This window comes from Canis lupus, chromosome 1, assembly GCF_003254725.2.
Source record: "Canis lupus dingo isolate Sandy chromosome 1, ASM325472v2, whole genome shotgun sequence".
NCBI lineage: Eukaryota > Metazoa > Chordata > Mammalia > Carnivora > Canidae > Canis > Canis lupus.
This window is the reverse complement of record NC_064243.1, coordinates 41,848,600-41,862,261: the sequence shown is the minus strand read 5'-3', so window position 1 is coordinate 41,862,261 and position 13,662 is coordinate 41,848,600. Positions and strand designations below refer to the sequence as shown.

Here is a 13,662-nt window from a genome sequence, read left to right as displayed (position 1 = left end):
AAGCAAAAAGAAAGCTGGGTAGCAATAATTATATCAGACAAAATAGACTTTAAAACAAAGGCTGTGGGTACCTGGTGACTCAGTCAGTTAAGCATCTGCATTCAGCTCAGGTCATGATCTCAGGATCCTGGGATCAAGTCCCACAGCAGGCTCCCAGCCTGCTTCTCCCTCTCCCTCTGCCCCTCCCCCCACTTGGGTATACTCTCTCTCCCTGTAAAATAAATAAACAAACAAACAAAAAAGACTGTAACAAGAGATAAAGAAGGACATTATATAATCATAAGGAGAATAATCCAACAAGAAGATATATCAATTGTAAATATTTATGTACCCAACATGGGAGCACCCAAATATACAAAGCAGTTAATAAATATAACAGAAGTAATCTATAGTAATACAATAATAGTAGGGGACTCTAACACCCCACTTCCATCAACGGATAGATCATCGAAACAGAAAATCAACAAGGAAGCAATGGATTTGAATGACACATTGGACCAGATGGATCTACCAGATACATTCAGAACATTCCATCCTAAAATAGCAGGAAACATATTCTTTTCAAGTGCACATGGAACATTCTCCGGAATAGATCATATATTAGGCCACAGAACAAGTCTCAACAAATTCAGAAAGACTGAAGTTATGTCATAGAAAAGTTATCTTTTCTGACCACAATGCTATGAAAATTGAAATCAACCACAAGAAAAAAATCTGGAAAGAATATAAATACATGGAGGTTAAAGAACATGCTTCTAAACAATGAATGGGTCACCCAAGATATCAAAAAAGTAAATTAAAAAATACATCAAGACAAATGAAAAGGAAAACACAACAGTCCAAAACCTTTGGGATGCAGTAAAAGCTGTTCCAGGTGGGAAGTTGATAGCAATACAGGCTATCCTCAAGAAGCAAAAAAAATCACAAATGAACAATCTAACCTTATACCTAAAGGAGCTAGAAAAAGAACAAACAAAACCAGTAGAAGGAAGGAAATGATAAGGTTAAAGCACAAATAAACGAAATAGAAATTTTAAAAAAAGAAGAAGAATAGATCAATGAAACTGGGTACTGGTTCTTTGAAAAGACTAACAATTGATAAAACTTTTGCCAGAGTCATCAAAGAGAGAGAGAGAGAGACTCAATAAACAAAATCAGAAATGAAAGGAGAAATAACAACCAACACCACAGAAATACAAAGGATTGTAAGAGAATATTAGGAAAATGAAGTGCCGATAAATTGGACAACCTAGAGAAAATGGATAAATTCTTAAAAACATATAACCTCCCCAAATTGAATCAGGAAGAAATGAAAATTTTGAACAGACCAATTACCAGCAGTGAAATTGAATCATTAATCAAAAAACTCCCAGCAAACAAAAGTCCAGAACCAGATGATGGCTTCACAGGTGAATTCTATTTAACATTTAAAGAAGAGCTAATACCTGTTCTTAAACTATTCCAAAAAATAGAAGAACAAGGAAAACTTCCAAATTCATTCTTCAGGCCAGCATTATCCTGATACCAAAACCAAATAAATAGACTAGAGACAGAGAGAGAGACAAAGAGGGAGAGAGAGAGAGAGAGAGAGAGAGAGAGAGAGAACTACAGGTCAATATCTCTGATGGACATAAATGTAAAAATCCTCAACAAAAATTAGCAACCAGGGGTACCTGGGTGGCTTAGTCAGTTGAGCATCTGCCTTCAGCTCAGGTCACAATCCCAGGGTCCTGGGATCAAGCCCCATCAGGCTCCCTGCTCAGTGAGGAGTCTGTTCCTCCCTCTCCCTCTGCCTCTACCCCTGCCCATGCTCCCTCTCTCTCTCAAATGGATAAATAAAATCTTTTATAAAAAATATATTAGCAAACCAAATCCAACAATACATTTAAAAAATCATTCACTATGATCAAGTGGGATTTATTTCTGGGAAGCAAGGATGGTTCAATATTTGCAAAGAAAATGAAAACACTAATTTGAAAAGATATACACCTCTGTTTATTACAGCATTATTTACAACAGCCAAGATAAGGAAGCAACAGATGAATGGATAAAGATGTGGACTGTGTAAAGGAATATTATTCAGCCACAAAAAAGAATGAGATTTTTGTCATTTGCAACCACATGCATGGACTTAGAGGGTGTGATGCTCAGTGATAGAAGTCAGACAGAGATAGACAAATACCATATGATTTCACTTATATGTGGAATCTAAAAAACAAAACAAACAAGCAAACAATCAAAAACCAGACTCTTGGGATCCCTGGGTGGCACAGCGGTTTGGCGCCTGCCTTTGGCCCAGGGCACGATCCTGGAGACCCGGGATCGAATCCCACGTCGGGCTCCCGGTGCATGGAGCCTGCTTCTCCCTCTGCCTGTGTCTCTGCCTCTCTCTCTCTCTCTCTCTCTCTCTCTCTGTGACTATCATTAAAAAAAAAAAAAGAAAGAAAAAAAACAAAACAAAAACAGACTCTTAAATACAGAGAACAAACTGATTGTTGCCAGAGGGGCGGTGGGTGGAGGGATAGATGAAATAGGTAAAAGAGATTAAGAAGTACAAATCTCCAGTTATAAAATAAATGAAGATGAAAAGTACAGCACAGCGAATATAGTCAATAATTTTGTAACAACATTGCATGTGATAGATGGTAACCACACTTACTGTGGTGAACATTTGAGTAATTATAGAATTGTCAAATAATTGTGCTGTATATTTGAAACTATTCTAACATTATGTGTCAACTACACTTCAATAATAATTTTTTTAAAAGCACACAATATATATATGTATAGGAACAGTACTATAAAGAAATGTACCAAAATATATTGGTAACGTTTTTTGATTGGTAGTAATGGGGGTGACTTTTTAATTGCACAGAGAATTATTAACCAAAATAGATAAAATGAGATGAGGATGAAGGCTGAAGTGGCAATTGGAATAAAAATTTCTTTCTGGGTGTCCCATGAAAACTCTGCAGGAAAGCTAATTCCAACTCTGGTCAAGTAGAAAAGGAGCCTGGGAAGGAGGGCAGAAGGCACCATGGACAAGAAACAGTTATACTTTAAGTATAACATGGCAAGCTTAGACAAATCTAATCTCCCAAGTGACTGAAGGTTTGGCTAGATATTAGACGCTGGTAACGTGATTTGGCTGACCCAAGGAGCCTTTGTATTCTTCACCTTGTCTAAAGTGGACAGCACTTGTCCACCAGAGGAGGGACCTAATCAAGTCTGCATGTCATTGTATCTCCTCTGTGGTGTTGAAAAGATTAGATCAGTGCAAAGGGAGATGGACGAAAGGGAGAACAGCCAGGAGGTGATTAGATCAGCCTACATTTATTTTTGGATGAAGCTTTGGCAAGGACATTTTCAAGCCTAATGTTGAAATGCCTTACAATCATTACATCAGTTTAGAATATATGCCATAAGTTGAATTTAGACAGATGAGCTCTCTACCCTCAAGTGACAGGATATACTTCCCTGTTGTCAGCAGGAAGCCAGATCCAAATGATGAGGAATGCAGCCTTCATACTCAGACAAGAGGTTCAGAAATATGTTTCTGATATTAACCAAATTAATGTTGTCAAGTGGTATTTAGAGAATTGGCTGAAGAATGTGCATTCATGCATCCTAGGCTCTACTTCAGAATTATCCTTGAAAAGCCAGAACCTCAGAGGGATGTCTATTTGGACCCCATTGCTTTGACTCTGCTATAAAAGTGCTTTTATAAAAGTGCTATAAAAGTGAACAATGGTTCACATTAGGCCACTGAACTGTTTCATGGGTTTTGAAATTTGTCAAGATTTCCTGTAGTGAACAGGTATGCTGTTACTGAGCAACTTGTCTGCTCCACCTTGTGGTCTTAGTGGATTGTGTGACTCCTGCTGATCTGCTTGGAAGAGCCAAATCAAATGGTGGCATACCTTGCATAAGTGCACAGCACCAGTGGCATATGCGTGATACTCTTTCACATCCTCTCATGCTTTCCCTCTTTTAATATTTCTTTTTTTTAATATTTCTTTATTGCCATTTACTTTTTTTTTTTTGACATTGGATGAGAAATAAATCTGAAACTTTGGATGGAAGTCAGAAGTTACTCTCTGAGAGCAAGACCTTCAGTAATCTGCAAAGATTATGGGAAAGGCTAGCAGGGTGGGGGACTTGCTTTTAGTTTATAATCCTGCCATGGTATAGAAGCTATTCGGTTACTGGGGAGGATGTTTCAGAACACCTGCAACTTTGGTTTGTTAATGCCACTGGAGAGGGACAGGGTGAAATGGGGCACAGTGTTAGAATCTGCGGGCTTCCTAAACCAGCCCACTGCTGGGGCAGGGGGCTCCAAAGAGGTCAATCAACTGCACGGGCTGATGGAATTTAGTACAGCAGAGGAGAATGAGATGAGGTTGTAGGATGAATCAAATGGGAGGACTGGGGTACTGGTAAAAAGGAGTGGTCATCTACCCATCCATTCATTCACTTATCCTACAAATAATTGTTGAGCATTTTCATTGTGAGGTCCCAAGTAGCGCTAGGGACGACTCCTTGAACTTTGCAATCTTCTGAGGGAGGGAGTCATTAAATACTTAATTACACATATAATTTATTATTTGCCATTGTGTTAAGTGCTGTGAAGGAGAAGCCTTGGTTGCTATGGAGAATAACTGAAAGACAGCAGTGTGGTCAGATTGGTCAGGTTCTGTGGAAAATTAGAGGGAAAATGGGTTAGGGAGACTAATTTTAAATTGCAAATATGAAAGGAGGGACAGGATTGCTAGTTAGGTGAATACACTGCCCACTAGGGGACTTTTTTGCTTGGCTCTGATCCCTCCTTCTTCTGCCTTGCCCAGCAACCTCCTGCTGTGCTCAGGTCAGGCCTGCACTGAGGGTGTGATACAGGTCCTGGGGAGAAACACTCCCAGGAGGAGCTCCAGTTATAAAGGAGATCAAGGGCTCTATGTTTCAGAAGAAAGGGCTTCCCAAATGGGAGTCTACTCACTTTAGTCTGTGCTACACAGCGTGCCGAGGACATCCTTAGCCTCTTCTTGACAAGCCACAAAAGTTGCTCAGCATGGAGGTTTAGGATTTGAAATCAGCCATTAATCCAATCTTTCCTGGACAGAAAAGAGAGAAAAATTAATTCTAAAAACTTAATTGTGGATCTGGCTTTGTTTCCCTGCAGAGATGCTTACAGGAAGGTGAAACATGATTTGATTTCTTTTTAAAGTGAAACCTGTGGGGATTATATATATTGCTAACATTTCCCTGCCATCTTTTTTTTTTTTTTTTTTTTAACAAAGCAGACCTCTGTGGAGGCTTTGTTGCTATCAGGAATGTGTAAACTGGACATCATGGCTTTCTTCTCACAGAACAATGTCACTAGAAGTAATGAAGCAGCAACATTTTTTTTTTTTTAAGCAGCAGAATTTTTATTGAGTTTTCTTTGGGCCGAGGTAAGGGCCAGTCACCTTGGAAGAGAAAGCAGGGATCTAGCGGCAACACACAAGCTATGTAGGTCACATTCTCTCTCCAGCTTGTCCTTTGTTAGTTGGAGATCTTTTTACAGTTAATGAAAATATTAGAAATCACTGAATTCTTGTTTTAATCCTTAAAGACACTTACTATTTAGGCTATACCATTTTTATATTCCACTTATTTTCATGGTGAACTTCCTGTCCCAAATGTAGTCAAAACGATGTACTTGCATAACAAACACATTCCAAGTATTGCTGGGATCTCAGTGATTCTGCTTCCTGCCTCTGCCTTCTTTGTGCACACTGAGGTTCAAGTTTGGGGTTTCCTGTTGCCTCTGCAGCCAGGAAGGAATGCACAAACATAATATTCGGTTTCTTAAGGCTGGAGATTGGGATGTGAAAATTGAGAACCTAGTAAACTAGACTCTTTAAGCATACTTTCAGTTGTCTTTGACTTAATTAAGAAATTAATTTTAATATTAAAATTAGAGTCACTTTTCTTTTAAGAATTGGAATATCACAAATGGAGCTATAATTTCTTTTCCCCATGATCTCTAATCTTTTTTTTTTAAGATTTTATTTATTTATTCATGATAGACACAGAGAGAGAGAGAAGGAGAGAGAGACGCAGAGACACAGGCAGAGGGAGAAGCAGGCTCCATGCAGGGAGCCCGAAGTGGGACTTGATCCCTGGTCTCCAGGATCACGCCCTGGGCCAAAGGCAGGTGCTAAACCGCTGCACCACCCAGGGATCCCCTATGATCTCTAATCTTGACCCTCTTCTTCCAGTCCAGAGGTAATTATTTGATAAGTTCATTGAGTATCCTTCAGACCATTAAAAAAAAGTATTTTGGGTGAGTGCCTGGGTCACTCAGTCAGTTAAATGTCCAACTTCTGATTTTGGCTCAGGTCATGATCTCAGGGTCATGTGGGGCTCTGCGCTCAGCGGGGAGTCTGCTTTTCCCTCTCTCTCTGCCCTTACCAAACCCCATTCCCCACCCCCCCTCAAATAAATGAATAAATCTTTAAAAAATTTTTTTCCGGGGCATCTGGGTGGCTCAATGGTTGAGCATCTGCTTTTGGCTCAGGTCATGATCCCAGAGACCTGGAATAAAGCCTTGTGTTGGGCTCCTGGCTTAGCTGGGAGTCTGCTTCTTCCTCTCCTTCTGCCCCTCCCCTTGACTCGTGCACTCTCTCTCTCAAATAAATAAATAAAATCTTAAAAAAAAAAAAAGAGTGAATGGAATTAGTTTCTGGCTCAGTGAATATTAGTTATGTGTGTGTATATATATGTGTGTGTATACATATATATCTTATACATATATACATCTTAAATACATATCCTATATATATAATGTGTTTTATACACACACACACACACACACAATATATGGGGATTTTTCAGAATTACATCAGAATGATATATATATATGAATTACACCAGGATTAGCATGTGAAACAAATCTCCTAAAGGTTTGGCATCTCAGTTTTTCTAACTGCAGCTCCTCCCCACCCAATGAAAAGACTCAATTTCTTTCAGTGGACACTTGGGCTGCTTCTACAATTTAGCTATGTAAATAATTCTGCAATAGACATAGGAGTACATATATCCTTTTGAATTAGTGTTTTTATAAATACCCAGTAGTACAATTACTGGATCACAGGATAGTTCTATTTTTACTTTTTTGAGGAACCTCCATACTGCTCCCACAGTGGCTGTACCAATTTACATTTCCACCAACAGTGCAAGAGAATTTCCTTTTCTCCACATCCTTGCCAACACTAGTTGTTTCTTATATTTTTTATTTAAACCATTCTGACAGTGTGAGGACATCTAATTGTAGTTTTGATTTGCATTTCCCTGATGATGAGTGACGTTGAGTATCTTTTCACATGTCTGTTAGCCATCTGGATCTCTTCTTTGGAGAAATGTCTGTTATGTCTTCTCTCCATTTTCTAGATTATTCTTTTTTGTGTGTTGAGTTGCATAAGTTCTTTATATATTTAGGATACTGACATTTCATTGAATATGGCATTTGCAAATATCTTCCCCCATTCAGTAGCTTGCTTTTTTGTTTTAATAGCTTCCTTCACTGTGCAGGAGTTTATTTGGTGTAGTTCCCAAAGTTTATTTTTGCTTTTGTTTCTCTTGCCTGCAGAGACATTCATAAATATGTAGCTAACGCCAATGTCCAAGAGATTACTACCTATGTTTTCTTTTAGGAGTTTGATGGGTTCAAGCCTCATAGTTAGGTATTTTATACATTTGGGATTTTTGTGTATACTGTAAGAAAGTAGTCCAGCTTCATTCCTTTCCATGTAGCTGTCCAGTTTTCCCAATACCATTTAATTAAGTTGTGTGGGGTTTTTTTAAATTATATGTTTAAAAAAAGCATAATTGGGATTACGCTATAATTTTATATCCTATCTTCTTCACTAAATATTACTATTTCCCCAAGTATTCTTTAAAAATATTAAAAGCTGTACAATATTCCATCATAAAGTTGTAATTTAACCTGCTATTCTCCTATGTTTGGACATTTAGTTACTTTTTTCCTATCAGTCACTATTATAAATCTATTAGAATTCTGATTGTTTCCTTAAGATAAATTTCTGGAAGGGAAACAACCGGGTTAAGGCAAATAAAAATTTTAAGGATTCTGGTATATAAGTGCATAAAAAGTAGCACTGATTTACATTCCCAGCAATAATTTATTATAACAGTTTCATGGCACTAGGGTCACAGCTTAACCAGTCCCTTCTCAAAATTCTCTTTATCACTTTGAAGATGCCTGTATTTTAATATTGATCACATAAATAATAACAATAGTAACATTAGCCATCATTTTTTTGAGGATTTGATATAAACAGACACAATATAAGCACTTTACTAACATTATTACAGCCTACCCTTACAACATCTCTGTAAGGATGCAGAGCTCTGGCTAGCCCAAGGACCCACGTGTAGTAAGTGATGGAAACTGACTTCAAACTCATAAGTCCGTCTTATTCTAAATCCATGCTTTCCTATCTCTCTCTCTGTCTCTCATGAATAAATAAATAAAATCTTAGAAAAAAAAAAAAAACCGGTTTAGCACTGCCTTCAGCCCAGGGCGTGATCCTGGAGACCCAGGATCGAGTCCCACGTTGGGCTCCCTTCATGGAGCCTGCTTCTCCCTCTGGCTGTGTCTCTGCCTCTCTGTGTCTCATGAATAAATAAATAAACAAAATATTTAAATAATAAATAAGTAAATAAATCCAGCTTTCATCCTGGGGTCTGCAAATGTTTATCAAGTATGAAATTAATGAATTTAAATATTTATTTATGTTTAAAGGGTGTACAAGCACTACTATCCAGATTAGGTATATTACCAAATATATACAAAAATATAAATAAAGCAAGATGAGATTAAGATAAATAAAAATCAAAATATTTTCTTCCTGAACCTCTCATAAATAATTTTGTACACTCCCTGTAGTCATCAGAGCACTTTAGGAAGCACCACCCTAACCTTCTACACTTGTTTTCAGGTCTACCCTTGAATATAAGCTGCACCAGGGCACACCCTGTGTCTGTGTCCAATATCTACTACAGGGCACATCCTGTGTCCAGTGTCTACAACAATGCTGGGCACAGAGAAGGCATTCATGAAATATATGTAGAGTACTAATAAATGAAAGAACAATTTGGCTACAAAGTTGTACGTTTGAAGGCAAAACCTAGAAATCAATTATATTTGTATCCCTAGAACGAGGTACCTTTCCTAGGACATGATGAACACCTCCATAAATGTCCTCTGAGTGGATATCTATTCAATATTTGTGGAATAAGTGAGTGGATGGAATAAATAAAACAACAGAATGGAAAGGCTTCTTCCCCTTTGTTCACATCTCTAAGGTTAACATATCAAACATAAAAATATCTCATTGAACTTATTTACTTATTTCTAATAACATCTTACTAGCACTAAACCATGGCCCCTCAGAAGAAGTATAAATGGAATTTTACTCACCTCTTATAAAAATAGAAAATAATAGACCTCATATTTTTAAAATTAACCCTGGCTAGAGGTCAACCTAGAACAGAGAGATGAGCTTTAGAAGAAGTTGGAGAGGACAGGAGATAGTTAACCAAGGTATAGTGGGGAGGAGAGGCCATGAACTGTTCATCCACATCTTGTCAGATAAGGATAAAAGTACAAAACATTTATAAAATGCTTCCCTTGAAGGAACCAAAATAATGAATCTTAATCCTTGTTACAATGAAGGTCCATTACTATTTAATTTATAATTTTTCTGGATTTTTTTAGGAAAATATCTTAGCTAACAAGTTTGCAATTATTTCTTTAACTCATCCTGCCTTTACAAGCTTGCCAGGGCCCAAGCAACAGGCAGTCTTGATCTTGAGGTTTTACAGATTAGATGGATAAAGTTTTATACATGGGAAATTACATCAACTATAATTTCAGTATCTTTATTCTGTGACCTTGCTGATATGTCACTTAAGTTCACTCAGAAAGCATTAAGATGTTTTGTCTTGCCTTTTTCCTTCAGTTGTGACTGTAATGATTAACTCATTTCTAAAATTACTAAAAATGTAGAACTTTTCTCTGAAGCTCTTTAAGCAACTGTCAGTCCCTCTTTGCTTATTTCCATTCCTACAGTGGAGATTATCACCTCACCAGAATGTAAACTCCATGAGGGCATTATTATTATTATTATTATTATTATTATCATTATTTATAGCCACCGGGTAGTAAATACTTATCATGCTAGGTCTGTATTAAGCATGATTCAAATACAACGTTATTTGATTCCGAGAACTATGTGCAGCTGTTACTCTCTCTCTGTCTCTCATGAATGAATAAATAAAATCTTTAAAAAAAAAAAAAAAGGAAAACACTGATTAAATCTTACAGCTGTATTTTTGACTCATCCCCTCCTCTCTCAGTCTCTTTATTCCGGCTCCCTCTACCCAGCCACCTTATGGTCTGCTTTCATTCCTTACATTGGCCTTCAGGAGCCTCAATCTAAATTAGTTCTTGTGTTATTTGATTTCATGACACCCAGTACTTATCCTTAACCATTATTTATATGAATATTTATTTCATACCCACTTCCCGTGCTAGACTATGAGATCCATAGGAGGCAGGAAAATGCCTGTTTTTTTCACCACTGTGTGACTGGGTTTCAGTTAAATACTAAAAAAAAAAAAAAAAAGGAATGAAGGACTGAATGAGATGGCACAGCCAAAATCAAAACCAAGGCTGTCTGACTCCAAAGCCCATGCTTCTAGTCATACCTCTGTTGTCGCGTATATATCTCGTTAAATGTCAAAACGATCATTTTTCTCTAAACTGAATTATTTTCTCACTCTCAATATTGCTGTCTGCAAATCCAGCAGTCGTAATAATGAGTTGCATTTCCATAAGTTATGTCAAGTTCAAAGAATATGACTTTAATAAATTCATAATTAAACTTTCCAACTACATTTTGGAAGGTGCATTCTGCTTTCTACAAGTTCATAAATATTGTACAGATCAAGTCCAGCCAATCCAGCCAATTTAGAAGCTAATAGTTTAGTTCAATATAAAGTTCTATGAAGTTGTTTTAAATCTATTTACATTAGCAAGATAACTTCTCAGACTGAATGCAAGGAAAATCACAGCAAATTAATTAACTTCAGGCGGTATTTTAAGTGCTAGCAGTTTCTCAGCATTCATATTGAATACAGCCTCATGGGAGGTACTGGGTTTGACTGTCAAGACTGATAATGAATGCAGATTTGAAAACATGCCACATATGGATTAGTTTTTGTGAGAGAAATGGTGGAAACAGAAATCTCCATTGACAACCAGGTGGGATACTTTATTTGTGATTATCATACATATATATATGTATGATATATATATGTATGATACATATATATATCTTTTCACATGTTAAAGATTTAGAACTCTTCCCAAATGAGATTTCTTCACTCTACCTATAAACTTGGTAAATAAACTAAAACACTTGGTAAATAAACTATTGTAAAGCGAAAAAGATTTCAAGATGTAATATTTTAGCTGCTATGCAGAGTAGTGTGCTTCAAACTTTAAAAAGCTGTTTACTCAAACAGGCTTCTCAGAAATATTTCCCTTGTAAGAGACTTGAGACATAGTTTATCCCATCTTCCAAAAAATCAATTCTTTAGCACCAGAGAACTGCCATGAGGAGACTTAATTCCTGTGGGACCTCATTTCAGTACTCAACAGCTCTATATCAGCCTACGGAAGGAGCAAGCAATGTTAAGATAATTTTTCCATTACCTATCTCTTAGTATTACCTCTTCTATTACTTATCAATGCTTTCTAGACAGTGCTTCCATACACAGTTTCATCTCCCTAATGTCATAAATACATAGAAATATTTTACTATTGCTTTTAAGGAAATGCCAGCCTACCCATTTGCCTTCATGAACAGGAGTCTAAGAAGTCTAAGTCTTCTCTACCCAGATAGCATGATTTTAAAATCATGAACCAAAAATGGATGTAAAATACTTGGCTAGGGGCACCTGGGTGGCTCAGTAGTTGAGCATCTGCCTTTGGCTCAAGGCGTGATCCCAGGGTCCTGGGATTGAGTCCCACATCAAGCTCCCCACAGGGAGCCTGCTTCTCCTTCTGCCTATGTTTCTGACCCTCTTTCTGGCTCTCATGATAAATAAATAAAATCTTAAAAAATAAAAAATAAATAAAATACTTAGCTAATTATTGGGGCACTTGGGTGGCTCAGTTGATTAAGCATCCAACTCTTGGTTTCAGCTCAGGTCATGACCTCAGGGTCCTGGGATGAACCCTGTGTTGTATCAGGCTCGGCACTCAGCAGGGAGTCTACTTGCCTTTCTCCCTCTGCTTCTTCCTCCACTTGTGTTCTCTCCCTCAAATAAATAAAAATCCTTAAAATAAAATCTTAAAACTTGGTTAATTACTATCAAAAAAATTTAAGAGCCAATATGGCCAAAACCATAATCATTGTTTTGGGCAGCTATTCCCTAAAATTCTAATTGTCAATTCTAGGTTCTTCTATCCAGTAAGTCAACTCATTCCATTACTTGGGAGTACATCATGTGAGTAGATACTGCCGGTGGGTCCATGGACATGTAGCTCAGACCCATATTTAGAGGATCCAGGGAAGCTTTCAAGAGCTATCATGGGGATGCCTGGGTGGCTCAGCAGTTAAGCATCTGCCATCAGCTCAGGGTGTGATCCTGGAGTCCTAGGATCGAGTCCCACATTGGGCTTCCTGCATGGAGCTTGCTTCTCCTTCTGCCTATGTCTCTGCCTCTCTATGTCTCTGTGTCTCTCATGAATAAATAAATAATCTTAAAAAAAAAAAGAGCTATCATGTTCTGTGTTTTCAGAACTGGGCTTTCTGAAAGAGAATTATTTAAAATATTTAAAATTTCAAAAGCACAGCTTTGCATATAAATAACAAATCCTTGGGATTCACAGCACAAAAATTATTCCTTTAAATTGTAGAGAACAGTCCATGCTGGAGAATCATTTTCCCACCCAAAAGAGGATGTGTGGCTCCAGTACCTGGAAAAAGGAGACATGACCAGTGCCTAGGTATTACCTGCCCTCTTGGGACCTAACACCTGAAATAAGCAAGGAGAATAATAAAAACTCCAGCTAACTCCCTAGCTTCCCACGCTGTTGCCCCTGGAGATGGATGGCTGCTGGAGAGCCCTACAGGCAGGAGCACAGCTCCTGGGAAATGAGTAACAATGTTTGAATGATATGCCCATGGGGCCTGCAGGCAGCTCTGCCTCCTATACTCTTTTTTTTTTTTTTTTTTTGTGAGATTTTATTTATTTGAGAGAGAGAGTACCAGCAGGGGGAGGGACAGAGAGAGAGGGAGGGAGATGTAGACTCCCCACTGAGTAGGGAGTCCAACACGGGGCTCCATCCCGGGACCCCAGGATCACTACTTGAGCTGAAGCCACCCAGGTGCCCCCAGAATTCACTTCTCAAGCAGGGAAGGGAAACCATAGCCTGGTTCCCCATTTGTCCCAAGGAAAGCAAAAAGGTAGACATAGAGAAGACTCTAGACATAAAGGGGGTTGAGGTGGGAATAAGAAACATGCCACACTGATGGACCTTCAGAAGCCAGAGCGAAGCAAAGGACTTCAGCAGAGACTGAGATCCAAGTC

The 13,662-nt window shown here is 38.0% G+C and overlaps 1 protein-coding gene across 1 annotated transcript in view; it reads right to left on the bottom strand.

Moving 5' to 3' along the window:
- The window catches only part of CCDC170 (coiled-coil domain containing 170), a 98,084-nt gene that overhangs the window by 70,953 nt on the left and 13,469 nt on the right, over positions 1–13,662 (bottom strand). The window contains exon 2 of the mRNA XM_025422561.3: positions 4,994–5,108. Coding sequence (XP_025278346.1) covers positions 4,994–5,026 — 33 coding nt within the window. The 5' untranslated portion in view covers positions 5,027–5,108. The remainder of the gene's footprint in view (positions 1–4,993; positions 5,109–13,662) is intronic.